Below are 18,411 nucleotides of genomic sequence, written 5' to 3' on the forward strand. Positions count from 1 at the left end.
GGAGATCAAGCTCCAACATGACGACCGCCTGAGGGCCACGTGAGCCACATTTAATGTCAACAGGGCCAGTTCCAATACTATAATTCTTTTTTTTCCTTCTGGTTTTCTTGTATTGATTGAGATTTTTACCATAAAAATGGAGTATTTACTCAAAAAATACCAACTAAGATTTTAATACAGCAAATAATTTTACACTAGGCACAATAACTCTTTCTAAAATTTAATCAATTTCCAAGGCCAGTAGATCCCATTTTTCATGATTATAAAAGGCAGGGATGGGCTACAAAAGGCCGGTTGTTCAACTGTTGGTCTATTTCCTCTGAGCAGTTCACAATGGGATATTTGCATGTTTCCTCCAAGGACGATGGACCTTCTTGCTGGCCAAGACTTCCAGGTCACAGCATATCCGAGCTCGAGTAGTGGACGGCTGAATGATGTCATCCACGAACCCTGGTGGATCAAAGAAAGTGGGATCATTGTGTGGGTGGCTGAAGTCATCTACCCCAGCCACGCTCTCAGCCCCACAGGCCAACAGTGTGGACAGCACTTGACTTGGCAGAGAGATGCCAGGCCTACAAACGCTCTTCGGACCCTTGAGGCTTCCCTGTTCTGCCAGGCTCCCAACCTTTGGCATAGGAGCACTGGGCAAGATAAGGAAAATGTGGTCTTTCCCTTCCTTCCTCGATCCAGGGCCTCCACCCTGCCAGGATGGACTCAACAGGAAACAAAATTAAGAAAGTATATATGGGGCTGGAGAGATGGCTCAGCAGTTAAGAGTACTACTGCTCTTCTTTCCAGAGGACCTGAGTTGGGATCACTAAACCTACTTCAGGTAGTTCAGAACTGCCTGTACCTCCAGCTCAAAGGGATCTGATGCCCTCTTCTGGCCTCTGTAGGTGTGCATGCACACGCTCATCACATGCACACACACATCATACACACACATAGACAAATAAATAATAAAACAATTTTTTTTTTTTGGTTTTTCAAGACAGGGTTTCTCTGTGTAGCTTTGCGCCTTTCCTGGAACTCACTTGGTAGCCCAGGCTGGCCTCAAACTCACAGAGATCCGCCTGGCTCTGCCTCCCAAGTGCTGGGATTAAAGGCATGCGCCACCACCGCCCGGCTAAAACAAATTTTTTAAAAAGAAAAAACACATACAACAACTTCTCCATCCCTGTCCATGGTCCTCGGACAGTAAAACTTGGTTTCCTCCATGGAGAGACAGTTAGTTTTCTTTCCGCCCCTGTGACTTGCTTTTATCAATACAATGTGACAAAATGACAATGGAGCTTCCCAAACCTAGGCCACAGGGCCTAAGCTCCCTTCCTTTTTAGCTACTCTTGGGACACCAAGAAGAAAAGCCCGGGCTGGTCTGGAGAAGTGACGAAGGACCAGCAAGCAGCCAGCGTTACCTTGAAGGAGAGGCCATCTTGGACTGTCAAGCTAGCAGCCGACTTCAGTGAAAACAGTCCCAGCAAAACCCAAAGAACCACCCAGCTAAGGCCAGAACACAGCGAGGGCAGGAGAGGCTTTTAGCCACAGGTCTGGAGTGGACTGGATGACTGGCCCATCACCTAGGAACAGAACCCTGCCACCAGCAGCCTGCTCAGGCCCACTGTGCAGCGCCAGATCCTGCCCGGGGGCAGCCCCATCACTCCCCAGGCGACAGATACAACTGCACAGATAAAGACGACTCTGTAAGACTTTCTAGAAGGAACAAGCAAGTGACTGGGCAGATGGACAACACCTGCTCCCACTGGGCCCCACCTCTCACAGCTGCAGGGAAAGGATTGGCGAACTTCTCCACATACTCTGCCTGGGCGGCTTCCACATCTTGGTGTCCTTTGAAGATGATCTCCACAGCACCCTGTGAGAGGAGTTCAAGTTTCCCCAGAGTGGGGTCTCAACCCAGACAGCCATCAGTTCCTTGTCACTCTGCAGCTGTGAACCTCACAGTCAATCAGAGCAAAGAGATAGGCCATGCATAGGGCTACCTCTCATGCTCTGGGGCTGAGGACAGAATGCTGGGCTGTGGTTCCAATTCTACCCCACTCTCCCTCTACACTCCTTATGGTTCTCTGAAGCCAGGATGTTTAGCCTGTTTTCCACTAAGCGCTGTGTTTCCTGTGGTAGTTTGAACAGGTATGGCATCCACTGACTCATGTGTATGAAGGATTGGTCATAGGGAGTGGCACTATTAGGAGGTGTGGCCTTGTTGAAGGAAGTATGACACTGGGGGATGGGGTGGGATTTGAGGTCTCATGCTTAAGCTACACACACTGAGCTATACCAAGTGTGGCTCACAATCTCCTTCTGCTGCCTGAGGATCAATAGGCAGAACTCTCAGCTCCTTCTCCAGCACCATGTCTGCCTGCACACCACCATGATGATAATGGACTAGACCTCTGTAAACCAGTCCAATTAAATGTTCTCTTTTATAACGAGTTGCCATGGTCATGGCGTCTCTTCACTGCAATAAAACTCAAACTAAGATACTGACCCAGGGAGCACGTGTGGAGGGCTTGGCCTTCAAGTGGGAACACTCTAGAACCCTGGAGAGTCAACTGGCTCGACCCTGATAGCATTTTCTAAGCCGGGGAAAACCACCAAAGATAGAAATTTAACTTCTAGTGGATGGGAAGGGGTGGCTTTAGGCCCCCCAAGAGATGAGATGAGGTGGTGAGAAACTCTGTCCCAAAGGTAAATTCAGCTGACTCTCCTCTCTCTCCCTGGGTCCCTTCCAAAGCCATCTTTTCCTCTGCCATTGAAGACACCGATCCATGTCCCTGCTGTTGGGAAGACACAGGGCAGGCTAGCTAGGAAGGGGGATTTCCTGGGTTAGGCCCTGCTCCCTTCAGCCCTGATCTGGCCTCTTAGGAGAGTTCCTGGGCTCAGGAAAGTGCTGCTAGATGTCTTTACCTTTGCGCCCATGACTGCAATCTCAGCTGTGGGCCAGGCATAGTTGGTGTCGCCAAGAAGGTGTTTGGAGCTCATGACATCATAGGCACCTCCATAGGCCTGAAATAAACCAAATGCTGAGTGTCAACACCAGGGACAAGCAAATCATATCCCCAAACACTCCAGAAAGCCAAGGGAGATGGGCCATGCCCTATTGGCCCCACAAGACCAAGGTCCAGAGATCCTTCATAGTCTACACTACCTGCTACTGATGGCTTTCCCTGATGCTGGGAGACCATGGACACCCCTGTAACACAATATGGACCAGAAAGAGCCCCCTAGACATTTCGCAGTAGTGAGCAAGAGGCATGCCTCCTTCCAGACCAGGACACTTCATGGCAGACCATCTCAGCCATGTTGCCGGAAGCATGAGGGGACATGCTCCCAGGGGACAGGCTCTGAGAGGAGGTCCTTACCTTCCTGGTGATGACTGTGATTTTGGGCACAGTTGCCTCAGCAAATGCATAGAGCAGCTTGGCGCCATGTCGGATGATGCCACCATATTCCTGTGCCGTACCTAGGTCATGAGAAAGAGTTATCAGGTAACATTAAAACCTTTGCAAGGTCTCATGGCTGTGACAACCTCAGAGAGAGTCAATCCTCACAAGGCCCTATCTTCTGGACAACAGAAAACAGAGAAGTCAGAGCTCTGGGGACCATGAGAGACCTCCACATATATTGAACACAACTGCCTCTCCCACCCACCTGCGCCAAGACTCACCAGGCAGGAAGCCAGGGACATCAACAAAAGTGATGAGTGGAATGTTGAAGGCGTCACAGAATCTGACAAAGCGAGCCCCCTTCACAGATGAATTAATGTCCAAGCACCCTACAAGGAAAAAGATTATCCATGGGAAGCTTCTAGACAACGCCAGCTCCATCCACAGTGGGAATACTCCCCCATCAAGCACCCAGTCCTGGCTTCCAAGGCTGTGCAGGTTCATTTGACTGCCCTCAGGGGCACTCATGCCAGGCAAACAGGGCTGGGCTGGCACTAGTGGCAGAACACAGTCTGGGACAAGCTAGCCAAGCTCTTTCCCAGAGACTGAAGGGCAGTCAGCTCAAGTCCAGCCTGGTTTGTCCCAAGGAGACCCTCAGTTAGGTAACTGTCACTCAGAGGGGTTCTAGAGAAAGCAGAGCTGGACTCTGGCTCTATGCTCCATCAAGCTATCACCCTTGGGAAGTTCCCTTTCCAGCTTGAGGCTCTTCATCTGCAAAGGAGGGAAGTCAGCACCTCCTACAGCATTGTAGGAGGCCTAAAGGACATGGCTCTGTAATGTCAGCTTGAGCAGGCCACTAGCGGGTACTAGCAAGTCCCCCACACACTCAAGGGGCTTGCAATCATCTTCAGACTTTAAATTTATCCACGTTACTTGCTGCCCTAAGAGAGACTTACATGCTTCTTTTTTTAGTAAACAAAAAAGGGGGACTTGCTGAGGGCCGTGGGAATGTACAGCAGTGACAACTCCCCACCAGACCCACCTGATGGGGAGCCCCACCTGGCAAGGACGTGGGGTCACTGGCTGTGGAAACCGGTTGTTTTCTGTCTGTAATTTCTCTCATGTGCCACTACATTTCTTCCCTAAGAACTGCTATGGGTGTTTCCCACTGTTTGTGTGTTTATCTCAAGGAAATATTCCATCTTTGAGCACACTTATAGGTGTGGATGGTCAGGAAGATGATTTCTGTTTTAAGCTGTATAATTCTGATGAATAAAAATAATACCAGAATATTCTTCTTTACTGACACAGGAAAGTAACAGTATTCTCAGTCACAAAGACAGCTAATTTTAGACTTCAGAACAAATTCAAAACAGACTAAGCTGCCCCTGCAGAAAATACACAAAGACAAGATCCCAGTATTGCTGAATCAAGGTCAGAACTGAAGCAACTTCGGTAGACATAACCCTCTACAGTAATTGACTGTATGTACTCCTAGGTTCAAGGTTTGCCCAACTGTTTACTTTCTGTCTGGGAACCCTCACCAACTTAGAGCTGTGTGCTTAGCTAAGCGTTACACCGTCTGGTCAGCGTGGCCTTCCTAGCCTGAGAGAAACTGTGTGATTTATCATATTATAAGAATGGGTCGGAGCTGGGCGGTGGTGGCGCACGCCTTTAATCCCAGCACTCGGGAGGCAGAGGCAGGTGGATCTTTGTGAGTTCAAGTCCAGCCTGGTCTACAGAGAGAGATCCAGGAAAGGTGCAAAGCTACACAGAGAAACCCTGTCTCGAAAAACCAAAAAAAAAAAAAAAAAAAAAAAATAAGAATGGGTCGGACCCTGGAAATGTAACATATAACTGTGCAGAGTTTGGCCATGAGAGAGTAGAGTAAATGTATATGAGTGAGAGTGGGCGGGTATGTGCTGAGAGATGCAGCAGAATGGGCAGAGAGAAAAGTGAAAAGTTATGGAGAGGACCGCTGTGAAAAGAGCTGTGGAGAAGGTAAGAGTGAGTGTGTGCGTGTGTGTGTTGAGTGAGGGATGTAGCTAAATGGGCAGAGAGAAAAGTGTAAAAGAACAAGAAAATGGAGAAGTGTGAGATTTAAAAGAAGCAGCATCAGAGTAAAGTGAGAGAGAGAGAGAGAGAGAGAGAGAATGAGGGAATGAGTGAGTAAAGAGTGAACAAATGATGGAATAATGTATGTGAAGGAATGGAGCAGAGTAGACAGAAGAAATGCACATAGAAGAGAGATTCGGAGCCTCCATAGACAGTGCACACACACGGTGCACAGACACACATGCAGGCAAAACACTCGTACACACAGAATAAACATTAAAAAAAAAACCAAAATGAGGATTGATTAAATTCCTACAATTTGATCAAGCAATTTATCAACAGCCTTTTACACTCATGGGACAAAAGAATGAAGCTGGTGAGACACACTCTCCCCACTGCTCAGCGCCTGAAGACTTGCTGCGGGGACACAATGATCTGACTGCGGTCTTCTAGGCAGGGCCTCTGGACATGGGTGGCTACCTACCATGTGTGACTGATATGCCTGGTGTGACTGAGGATCTCAATTTTTAATTCCATTTTACTTATTTGCTTATACCATTTAAATAATGTTGGAGTTTATTAATCAAAACTGTAACATACTTTTTTTTTTGAGTTTTTGAGACAAGATTTCTCTGTGAAACAGTCCTGGCTGTCCTGGAACTCATTCTGTAGACCAGGCTGGCCTCAAACTCAGAGATCCACCTGCCTCTGCCTCCTGAGTGCTGGGATTAAGAGTAAGTGCCGCCACCACTCAGCCAAAACTGTAACAGATCTACACATATGTGCACCCACACTAATAATAAGTACAATGAAAATAAAATGATTTTTTTTTTTAAAAGAAAAAGATACGGAGTCAAAGACTTGTAGAAGCTAACTTAAAAACTCACAGACTGGGCTACAAATGTCTTTCTGAGGCAGAGCACTTGGCCTGAGCAGTGGGACCCTAGGTCCCATTGCTAGCAGCACACATGCATGTGTGTACAAACCTGCTGAGGACTCAGGGCTTCCCAGTTTGGAAGCTGGGGGCAGCAATCTGGAGAATCTTTGCTGGGGGCTGTCCTGTGCATAGGGATGTTGAGCAGTTATCTCTGGCTTCTATCCATGAGAGAAGCCTACTACCCCATTTGTGACAACTAAAACCATATTCAACATAGCCAAATGTCCCCAAGACATCAAAAAGACCCCAGATTAAAAACTACAAAGTAGCTGGTGGTGGTGGCGCACACCTTTAATCCCAGCACTCAGGAGGCAGTGACAGGTGGATCTCTGTGAGTTCGAGGCCAGCCTGATCTACAAAACGAGTTCCAGGACAGCCAGGGATATTACACAGAGAAATCCTGTCTCAAAAAACCATAAAACCAAAAACCAAACAACAACAACAAAAACTATGAAGCTACAGTAATCAGGGCTAACATGACAGGCATCAAGACAGCTGTGTGTGAAGAAATAAACAAGCACCAAGGCTGCAGCCAGTGAGTGGAGAAAGGGGTCCCGTGAGAAATGCTGATGGGCAAGCTAGAGAGCACCCCGTGGCTGAAGTACTTGCTGTCTAGTGTGGTGACTGGTGGGTCCCTGAACCCACATGAAAAGCAGGGCCTCGCAGCATGCACCTGTAACACCAGTCTTCCTAGGGCCAAATAGGAACCCAACAGAGGTAGAACAGTCCTCCTGAAGATCAGGACCAGCCTGGTGTATGCAGAGGTGATGAGATCTTGTCTCAAACAGGGTAGAATTCAAGGACCCACATGAAGGTTGTCCTCTGACCTCCACACATGCACCTATATACATATACACACATATATGCGCGCATACACACACACACACACACACACACACACATAAAAATAAGATATTTTTTAAAAAGTATCTAATATAGGAAAGAATGAGAGTTAATGACTTTCTTTATAACACACAAATCCATTCAAAATAGGTCATGGGCCCAACCATGAAGCCCAGAGCTGCAGAGTTCAGGGCTAACCTTACAACTTCCAGAGGACGGGGCCCAAGACGCTCCAACCACAAATGAAAACATCACCAGTTGAGACTTAATCAGATTCTCAAAATTTCTGTGCATAAAAGGAAACCATTAAGAAAGTAAGGAGGAAGCTGGGCAGTGCTGGTGCACACCTTTAATTCCAGCACTCAGGGGCAGAGGTAGGCTGATCTCTACAGAGCGAGTTCCAGGACAGGCTCCAAAGCTACACAGAGAAACCCTGTCTTGAAAAACCAAAAAAAAAAAAAAAGAAAAAGAAAGGAAGGAAGGAAGGAAGGAAGGAGGGAGGGAGGGAGGGAGGGAGGGAAGGAGGGAGGGAGAAAGGAAGGAAGGAAGGAAGGAAGGAAGGAAGGAAGGAAGGAAGGAGAGATGGTTCAGCAGTTAAGAGCACTGGCTGCTCTTCCGGAGGACCCAGATTGGATTCCCAGCATTCACATGGCAGCTCACAGCCAGCATCCAGGGCATCTGATGCCCTCTCCTGGCTTCACTGGCACCAGGCACACATGTGGTGCACATACATGCAGGCAAAACACACACACGTGTTAAATGTTTTTAAAGGAGTAAGGCCAGGTGTGATCCTGCACGCCTCAGTCTCACAACTGGAAGGCCGAAGCAGAAGGATCATGACATGTTTAAAGCCCATCTGGAATAACTGTCAGGTTCCTGGTCAGCTAGGGCTACATAGCAAAACCCTGTCGCCCCTTCCCTCCTCTCAACTCCCTGCTGGGGGTAAAAAAGAAGAAGGAGAAGGAGAAGAAGAAATTTAACAGTCACAAATCAAGAAAAACACAGGGTTCCCAGTACTACAAAGGATTCATCTCCAGAGTACACAGAGAACCCTGGGAGCCATCAGAGACCTAACCCCCAGAAGCAAGGCTCCCTCAGAAAGCGCTCTGCAACAATGGGCAATGCCTGCTCTGGGTGATCACAGAGTGTGGAACTGTCGTCACACTGTCAGGACCATCTCAAGGAGAACCTGAGAGCTGGGCTTCCCTGAGTGGGGTGAAGAGTAGGCACCAGAACTCAAACCCAGAGCCTGTGTAGGCTGGGCAGGCCTCCACCACTAAGCGGCAATCTCTGCCCTGAGAGCTATGCATGTCACCGTTTACACATTACAGTTACATATGTTTTCAATGTGTGAGTCTCCAGCTTGACGCACAAACCTGCCCTCCCTGGTTCTGCAGGATACAGAGCTGACTTCGTGCACAAGTTACTGTGTAAATCCACTCTCCACTGGCATGGCTGCTGGACGACCGTAAGACACACTCTCCTGCTTTGCCTGGTCCAGAGCTCAGCCAGTCTGAAGCGTGAAGGTGAGCACTGCTCAAAACCACAGCAAGAGAAAGAGTTTTCAAACAGCCCAAAGGCAGGAGCTGGGGGCCATCCAGACAGATCATAGGGAAGGTGCCTGAAGCTTGGTTCCATAATAGCAGCATTATCCTAACACCAGACCAAAGAACAGAAAAGGACTACTACAGCTCAGCATCTCTCACCAACACACAGGAAAGTCAACAAAACACTGTGAAAAACAACAATGAATGAAAAGAACTGTATATCACAACCAAAGGAGATTTAAATCAGGTAAGCAAATTTGGTTCCACCACTGAAAAGCAGTTAATGTAATAATCTGTCAATTTAACAGGCTAAAGAAAAAGTCACTGACCATATAAAGAAATGCAGGGAAAGCACTTGACAGAATCCAATGGCCATTTAAGATGAATAAAAGGGGGAAGAGCCCCCAGCCCATTAGAAATTTTACAGATTTTATAAAACTTCTACCAAAATCTTACAGCCATGATCATATCTACAGCGAGAGAAGTGACTCCCCCAGGAAATCAGTTCCCGCACAGACAGGGGCAGCAGACACAGCAGGTGGGAAGCCAGCCTAGTCTACATTCTGAGTTCAAAGGTCAGCCAAGGCTGCTTAGAGAGACCCACCCAACTGGTTTTCAATATTCTACTAGCTAATCCAGTAAGAAAATTATATAATTCTGGGTGTGGTGACACACATCTTTAATCCCAGTACTTGGGAGGCAGAGGTAGGTGGATCTCTGTGAGTTGGAGGCCAGCCTGGTCTATGTAGTGAGTTCCAGGACAGCAAGGGCTACATAAAAAAGATTGTGTCTCAAACAACAATAATTATATAAAGGCACACAGAAAGTACATCATCTTGAATAATGATGGCTGGAGTTCAGAATAGTGTACATACAAAGTACAAATAAACTTGGACCCCCTCACCAAATACACACACACACACACACACACACACACACACACACACACACACACTCACGATTTTTTCAGTTTACTTATATAAAGTTTATTTAAAAAACAGAACCCAAATCAAAATACACCACAGTCAGCATATCCTTTCATGATGAAAAGACCCCAAATCTAGAAACAGAGATAACTTGGATTTCCATATGCAGAAGAACAAAGCTAACTCACAAAGCTAACTCACATTCAACCAAACCTAAACACAAGGGCGAAAATCATACATTGCTTAGAGAAGACACAGGGACAAGCCAAACACAGTGGCACACACCTTTAACCCCAGGACTGAGCACTGGGGAAGCAAGGGCAGCTGGAGTTCTAGGAGTCTGAGGCCAGCCAGGAATATACAGGGAGACCCTATCTGACACAGAGAGAAAAGTGGGGGGAGACAGATGGATAGATAGATAGATTCAGTAGTTAGGAGTAGCTGGGAATTGCTGCTAAGGTCTTGAAAGGTTTCGGAAGCATCAGTGATGCGGCCCACAGTGAATGTAATAGATGCTAATGAGGAAAACGGCCACGTGGTGTGATTTCTGTTGCTGCTGCTGTTTCGTTAAGGCAGGGTCTTGCTATGCAAGCCAGGCTGACCTTGAACTTGGGGCTCTCCTGCTTCACCCTACCTAGTGTCTTGACTACAGGCATATACAGGCATATACTACCCAGCTGACAGTAACACTAACTTCTGTTTTCCAAATTAAGGGACAACAGTGAAGAGAGGCAGTGCCCACAGTCCCCACCTACATGGCACAGCTATGAGGAGGTCCCCTCAGCCATCCAGGACTCAGATCTGGCCATGTCACCCAATGTGAGAGATGCTGTTCAAGTCTCAGGTGCTGACTACTGTGTCTGCAGCCACTGACAGAGCCACTGAAGACACAAGGAAGACACCAGTCCCCTCAGCAAGGGAGAACAGAAAGTCAACGCTTAAAATCCCAGACCTTCTAAGCTGAGAAGGAGCAGTATCTTTAAAACCTGAGAGCAGAGCTGTGAAAGAAACTTTTGAAATATTTAATGCTAAGAGAGAGAGATGCCTTCACCACATGCTTTTGAATCTCTCCCCTGGTCATGGAAGGGCAGAAGGCAGATGGACACCAAGAGTGCAAGCAGTACTGTTATCTACACCCAGTCAGAGGTTTTTTGGGCCCATGTCCTACCTGAGGCCACCTTGGGCTGGTTGCCGACGATTCCAACAGTCCTCCCATTCATTCTTGCAAAGCCAACAATAATGTTCTTTGCGTAATTGGGCATGATCTCAAAAAACTCTCTCTCATCAATCACCTGTAGGGATAAATTTCCTCCTGAGATCAAAATGATTGAGACAAAAACGCTATGATACAAAACCACAGACAGCTTTACAAAGGACAACAGACAGCCCAGCTCAGCACTGCTATCTCTCCCTTGCTGCATGGGATGGAGTGGGACCCTCGCACACAGCACAGCTTATTGTAAAAATTCTAAACTATGAATCTGGCATTAATTGTGGCAATTTGTATGAAACAATTTCAAGCTTACATAAAAACATCAAGAATAGCCAACAAGTGGCGGTATGCACCTTTAATCCTAGCACTCAGGAGTCAGGCAGATCTCTGAGTTCGAGGCCAGCCTGGTCTACAGAGCGTGTTCCAGGACAGCCAAGGCTACACACAGAAACCTTATCTCAAAAACCAACCAAACAACCAAACAAACAAACAAAAGCCATCAAGAATAGTACAGCTGGGCGGTGGTGGCGTGCCTTTAATCCCAGCACTCGGGAGGCAGAGCCAGGCGGATTTCTGTGAGTTCAAGGCCAGTCTGGGCTACCAAGTGAGTTCCAAGAAAGGCGCAAAGCTACACAGAGAAACCCTGTCTCAAAAAACAAACAAACAAACAAAAAAAGAATAGTACAAAAGAGTCGGAGAGATGGCTCAGAGGTTAGGAGCATTTGCTGCTCTTGCAAAAGACCTGAGTTTGAATCCCAACCCATGTTGGGCAGCTCACACTTGTAACTCCAGCTCCAAAGGCTCTAACACCCTCTTTTGGCCTCTACAAATACTGCACTCACTTTACACACACACACACACACACACACACACACACACACACACACACACACACACACACCCCAAAATCTTTTTTAAAAAGAACAGTACAAAACATATTCATGGATCTTTACCCAGATGCCTCATCAACATTTTCCTACCATTATCTCTCCCATAACAGTCTCTTTTTCTTAATATATGTACATCAAGTTCTCTGAATCATTTAAGACTAAGTTACAGACATGCTTTTTTATCTGAGTTGCTTACTGTCTAAGAACAAGGAAACCTCCTGACATAAGTGCAATGACCTGTAAAGCAGATAATGTCAGTGAGTGCAGCACTAATTTTTACTACACCACCTCACACAGACTTGAGCAGCTGGCACTTTCAGGGATCCAGTCTCTGGTCTCTTTAACTTTTTCATACATCAGTATTCAATGTCCATCATAACATCTCTGAAGACAAAAAACAAGTCATCACGTGGAGAGTGACTTCTTGTTCGTTTGTTTGTGGTTTCTTCATATTTGGAATACCATGGTAACTTCTAAGTAGCTCACATCAAGTGGTAATGATGTCACTCTGTCCTGTAATGGTGTGACCTGCTTGAGTTCTCCTGAGACTGGATGACAAATGTTACAACTAGTTTTCTCAGGACTTGGTCATTATCTCAAATTTTCTCAGGGACCCCTAAAAGGTGCCTTCACCCACAGACAACAGGAAAAAAGTCTAGAGAACATGACACCCACATCCCCAAAAGATGAGATAAATGGTTTTTGGACATTCGGATTTGGTGGGTTATAAATATTTGTCATCATTTAGGGGGGTTGGTTATGAATTATTATTCATCATTATAAGAAAAAACTACTACTGGCCTCAAATATTTCACATTGCTATTAATTTTTATATATTGATACAAATTTAAGGTTAATTTTGTTATTATATATATATATTTCTACCCTTGCTTAAGTTATTGTACCTATACAACTTATTTAAAAATATAATGTATAATTAAAATATGTAGGTTAATAATTAGTCATCAGGGCTGGAGAGATAGCTCAGCGGTTAAGAGCACTGGCTACTCTGCCAGAGGACCTGGGTTCAAGTCCCAGCACCCACATGGCAGCTCAGAACTGTTACTTCAGTTCCAGAAGATCTGACACCTTCACACCAATGCACATAAAATAAAGTTAAATAAAATTATAAAAAATAATAATAATAATTAGTCATCATATCACAGCTCTGCAGGGTTCTATATGATTGGCCTTCTATGAAATGGCAGGACTAAAGCACTTAGCTATTTAGAGTTTCATAGAAAAGTCTAAACCTGTTTCTTAAAAATTGTCAACATCACATATCTGGTCTGTAAATGAAAACTGCAGACTAACTGCTCCTATAATGTCTAAGAATATACTTATGTTTATGGATAGGGAAAAATGCTTACAAGATAAAAGCAGGACCTGAGAGGTCTATTTGACTAATGTATCTACAGGGTAACATAATGGCCTGGTTGTTGTTAGCAGACTTAGATATATTTTCAAGATTAAGCCTAAGTTTGTTTAGCTCAGATATATTTAATAGATAACGATCCTCAAAACTATCAAAGATCTGACAAATATGGCATTTAAATTATTTCATTAAAAAGCTTACTAATACAGACAGAGACTCCCAGCTCCTGGCAGTAACTCTGAGGTCTCCAAAGAAGATATGGAACATCATGATGACTCCACTTGGATTGTTGGTAACATTGGCCACTGGATAAAATGCCCCAATGCAACACCTGCCACCAGGACCTGGCCTAGACTGTGGACAAGCAGGACACTGGAGAGTTGACTGCCCCAGTTTGCCTAGACAAAATAAAGTCAGTCTTCCCCATGTTCCTCCTCTATAGGAAACTCACCTTATAGGCCCAGCAGCCAAAGACTGATGCTGTTCTGGTAACTCTGCCCCAATTCTATGGAGACCACAGGAGTCGGGATGGCTGTCTAGATAATAGACTAGTCTCTGTCTTTTTAACTGATATACAGGCCATTTAGATTCTACTTCATTTTATAATTTATCCTTCTCAGATCTCTGATGGTATTGATGGCTAGGCTAACTATAACTTTGTCAGCCTAGCAGCAACAGGCAACCAGATTCTTCCACAAGGCTATAGCCAGTTGGTTAGCTCATTTTATATATAAAAATCAAGACTTTTTTGTTTGTTTTTGTTTTTTCAAGACAGTGTTTCTCTGTGTAGCTTTGGAGCCTGTCCTGGAACTCACTCTGTTGACCAGGCTGGCCTCGAACTCACAGACATCCACTTGCCTCTGCCTCCCGAGTGCTGAGATTAAAGGTGTGTTCCACCAGTGCCCTGCTTTTTCTAAAGCTACTAGGTTTCAAAAAAAAAAAAAAAGATAAACAGGCTTCAGATGTAATTTTCCACCAAAGGAACATGATTTAAAATTGACTATTCGCAATAATAACTGCTTGTGTCTCTGGTAAATGATTAGATGGGAAAAAAAGGGTTAAAATCTATACAAGTTTTAAATGTCAAAGAATATCTTAAAATACAAGTTTTGAGGGAAGTTATAAAAGGTCAGAGGGAACGTGAACTGTATTTGCTTTGGTTTCTCATACCTGCAAATACTGAATTTAAAACAAAAAACATAAAATATGTTAGACTAAAAGAAACTACAAGAAGGACTTTAATAAAAGTTTTTATGTTGTCTGAAGAAAAAAAGGCAGGCGACTGAAACAGTAAAGAGAAGGGGAGGAAAAGAGGAGTTTGTCTAAAGTAAAAATGTCTGGCTGAGTGGAGATAGGAAAAACCTGACCTGAGGGTGTGAATCTACTCCAGCTGTTTTACAGGCACCTATTACCTGCTTTTTCTACAATGTGGATTTCAGTACAGATTGGTAATGCTAATGTATCTAAAATTTTTATGTCTTTTTGTAAACTAAAATTCATATAAGCTTCAAAAAAATTGAGAGAGACATAAAACTTGAATCCACCTCTCACAGATCAAAAGGACTCCAGATAAGTACAGCCTAAGTTTCCCCACCTGTCTATTCCTGAGGATGGTATTTCTCTCTATCCTGGTCTTGGGACTCCTCTCTTTCCCAATGCCTAGGACTATGGGCCTGAAAGTTCCAAATGTAACATATTTACCTTTAAGTTCCTAAATTTTAACTTCTGTCCCTAGTCTATATCTGTCTCAGCAGATTTCCACTTGGCTGACAAACACATCCAAGCATCAGCTGCTGACTACAACCTGCTCCAAATGACTACAAGTGCTGGACTTTTAAAAGCTGGTGTGGACCAGTACAGCCAATGCGAATGTTCCCTGTCTATTCAGCTGGGTCAGTGAATTAGACATTTCTGATGGATGCCCCATTGCCTGAATTCCCTCCATGCCTTTGACTAACATTCCAGACTTCCTGAGCCCTGACAACAACGTCAGCAGGAAGTAATTACAGAAGAGAGTACGCTGCTTCTTGTTCCCCACCAGGATGAAATGTTAGATCAGAAGAAAACTCCCTGTCATAGGGGACCTGAGATAAAATAAATAACTGGTCCCCATTCTCATTTCCAGGTTCCTTCTGGATAGAAACTCTGTCAGCTATCACAGGGTCTTTGGCCCTTCTGCTTCTGCTGATTGCTGCTGGCTCTTACATAATTGATGCCTTAACTAAATGATAATTCCTGTCTGGGTACCATTAAGCTGATGGTTATTAGATCCCAATATCAGCCCCTAGACCCATCTTAAGGATTCGAGATAGAGCCAATCTCAAGGAGTAAATGAAGGGGTTAAACTTTCCCACTTCTACAACTGAATTTAGGTTTCAGTTCTCTGATGGGGCAAACAGGTGTCTCTCCCAACAAAGGGCCATTTATCAACAAATTACTTTCAGGGATGAGGGAGAGAGCACAAACAAGGCCTGAGTCAGCCCCACAATGTGTCAAGGGCAGTTCCTGCAACCCCCCTGAAACTTACCCAAGTATGTCCAAAGATAGAACCTCAACCAATTAAAAGTATACTAATGTAACTGCTGCTTGCTTAACCAGTTATGTTTGAGATGACCTAACTATCGCTGATATTCCTTTAGTTATGCTTAAAAAGAGCTTGCATGCTCCTCTCAGGGTCGTTAACATTTTGTACAGGTGAACGACCCCACATATATTCTAGAATATTAATAAACACTCCTTGTTCTTACATACTATTTGAGTGTGGGGTCTTCCTTTAGCATTTTCTTGGACCCTACAATTGAACTAATAAACACCTATGAGATTAGCAAAACCCACCACTGTGGGTGTTTGTGAAGATGTCTGTAGAGATATATATATATATATAGATCTTCGTACTCTGAGTCCAAGAGCAGATTTATCCCTTCATAGTATGACAGCCTTAGTAATGGAGTGGGGTGGGCGTGTAAAGGTGGGAGGTGGAGCTTGTGGTCACTGGAGATATGTCTTGTCTCGAACCCCCCTATGTCCTGTCCCATCCCAGCACCAACCCCCGACCACACACATACACACACACACACACACACACACACACACACACACACACGCACGCACGCACGCACGCACCACACACACACCTGGGTGTGAGCTGTTTCAGCCTTCAGGGCATCCTCTGTGTGGTGGGCTAAAAGACCCTGAAGCTGTGAGATTAAGTACATTTCCTCACATCTGGTTACTCTCTTAGGACTCTGCTCACAGTTCCAGAGAGTCACTAACTCACCCATCCACCATCTGCTTTAATGTATTTCTGGTCTGTGTTTGCATTTGTGACAATTTCCTGTCTTTTCTGTGGATGGCAACACAGTATTGATGTTTTTTGCACAGTTGGGAATTGCATCACTTAACTCCTGGGAATCACTTCCCAGTCACCTTCTCATCCTCCCAACTCCTGTGTCTTGTGATTACAAACTATGGTGTCTGTGCTTTCATACTGTGGGTACCATACATGCTGGATAAATTTCCAGAAAGGCAATTTCTGGACTATTATCTTGGTCCTATATAATACCAGCTTCCCCTACCAGCAGAGTATGAGAGGGACTGCTTCCCACAGGCTTGCAAAGGATAGCATTCAAACTTTACTTCTAGTAAATTTGACATACAAGAAATAACTCAATACAATTTATTTTCTCAAGACATGGCCCCCCAACTCAGGAAACTGCTTGTTTCTGCAGGGTCTCTCATGGTTGGCCACTGTGTACACAGGTAGGCAGTCCCTGCAGGGTCTCTCTGTTGGCCACTGTGTACACAGTTAGGCAGTCCCTGAGTTTCCAGGGACTCCCAAATCTACCCCACATCTGGAGCACTAGATGGAATGACAGACACCTGCTACGTGTCCAGACTATGACGGTTCTGGGGTGTGAGTTCAGGCCCTCACACTCGAATGGCCAGAGAGCCATTTACCCATTTAGCCATCATGAGGACTGGACTTGAACATTTTCTCACATGCTTAAGGGCTATGTTCGTCTTTTCGATGTTTCTGTTTGTTTTTAGGTGATTTCTCTATCTTTTTTGGTCTTTCTTCCCTTGATTTGTAGGAATTTGTGCCATGGATATCAATACTTTCAGATATGGAAAATGTTTTCTACCATCTTACCATCCTTTGGCTTTTACATTTGTTTCCATGAACAGTGGAATACTTTTTTTTAACTGAAGTAGATTTAAGCAACAATTCAAAAGCATTTCTCTACCTTCTAAGAGAGATTCACCTGTCTTTTGGGTAATGTTCCCATGGATTTACTGCTCAGATGGAATTCTGACCCATTTGTTTTTTATGTTGTTTTCGTATAGACTAGATCTCACTCCATGGCCCAGGCTGGCCTGGAACTTAGGCTTCTCCTGCCTCATCCTCCGAAGTGCTGAGATCACAGCCTCCAGCACCACATCCAGCTGACCCTCTCTAGTCACATGATGGACAGTCCACATCTTCCCAAGTGGCTCTCCAGCTGTCATAGTATCTTTGATTAAGAAAAGCAACCTTGCTCCTGGGCTTGGATCTATTTTTATCATCCACTAAAACTCTCCTGGGTCTATTTCTAGCTCTTCAGTTCCACGCCGGTGGTCTATTTACAGGCCAGGCTCTCACAGTTTTAGCTGTAAAAGCTTGAATACAGACATGGCTAGTCCTATTTGTAGCTTTTGCAGCACATTCCCAGGGGTTTGTGTACTTATGTATAAACTTGTCTAGTTCTGTAAAGTGTTTATTCAGACCATCTTCAAATATAAACTTAGGAAGAACTAGCATTTTATACTAACCCATGTCAAGGAACAAGGGCATATCTCCATTTGTTCAAGTCTGCCCCTGACTCATCTCCTACATCACCAGTTTCTTCATTTGTCTGTAGTTGTGATATCTGGGATGTTTTCTGGGGAAGGGTCCCTATATTTTTAAGATGGGAACTAAATTTGCCTGGTCATTTGTCATTTTCACTGTTTCAAGGCATATATTCTTCTGTTGCTGTTTGAAGCAGAGTCCAGAAGTTTTGATACACAGTATTTTCATTCAATACTAAAATTCTGTCATTCAGCTGTGTGGTGGTGATGCATGCCTTTAATCCCAGCACTTGGGAGGCAGAGACAGGCAGATCTCTGAGAGTTTGAAACTAGTCTGACCTACAGAGCGAGATCCAAGACAGCCAGAGCAATTACACAGACAGGTTACCCTGTCTCA

The 18,411-nt window shown here is 44.9% G+C and overlaps 1 protein-coding gene across 5 annotated transcripts in view; it reads right to left on the reverse strand.

Annotated features, from left to right (window-relative positions):
• Positions 1-204: 204 nt before the first annotated feature.
• Positions 205-18,411, reverse strand: part of Pccb (propionyl-CoA carboxylase subunit beta) — a 65,854-nt gene continuing 47,647 nt past the window's right edge. For 4 of the 5 annotated variants that reach the window (XM_052718264.1, XM_052718258.1, XM_052718251.1 and 1 more), the window contains 5 exons: positions 10,878-11,001; positions 3,683-3,790; positions 3,378-3,478; positions 2,923-3,021; positions 205-450 (listed from right to left, as the gene is read on the reverse strand). In XM_052718264.1, the coding sequence (XP_052574224.1) occupies positions 214-450; positions 2,923-3,021; positions 3,378-3,478; positions 3,683-3,790; positions 10,878-11,001 (669 nt within the window). In that variant the 3' untranslated portion in view covers positions 205-213. Of the gene's footprint in view, positions 451-1,770; positions 1,871-2,922; positions 3,022-3,377; positions 3,479-3,682; positions 3,791-10,877; positions 11,002-18,411 lie in introns of all 5 variants that reach the window. The other variant, XM_052718244.1, reaches the window with a different exon arrangement.

This window comes from Peromyscus californicus, unplaced genomic scaffold, assembly GCF_007827085.1.
Source record: "Peromyscus californicus insignis strain IS unplaced genomic scaffold, ASM782708v3 Scaffold_11__1_contigs__length_118956290, whole genome shotgun sequence".
In the NCBI taxonomy this organism is placed as follows: domain Eukaryota; kingdom Metazoa; phylum Chordata; class Mammalia; order Rodentia; family Cricetidae; genus Peromyscus; species Peromyscus californicus.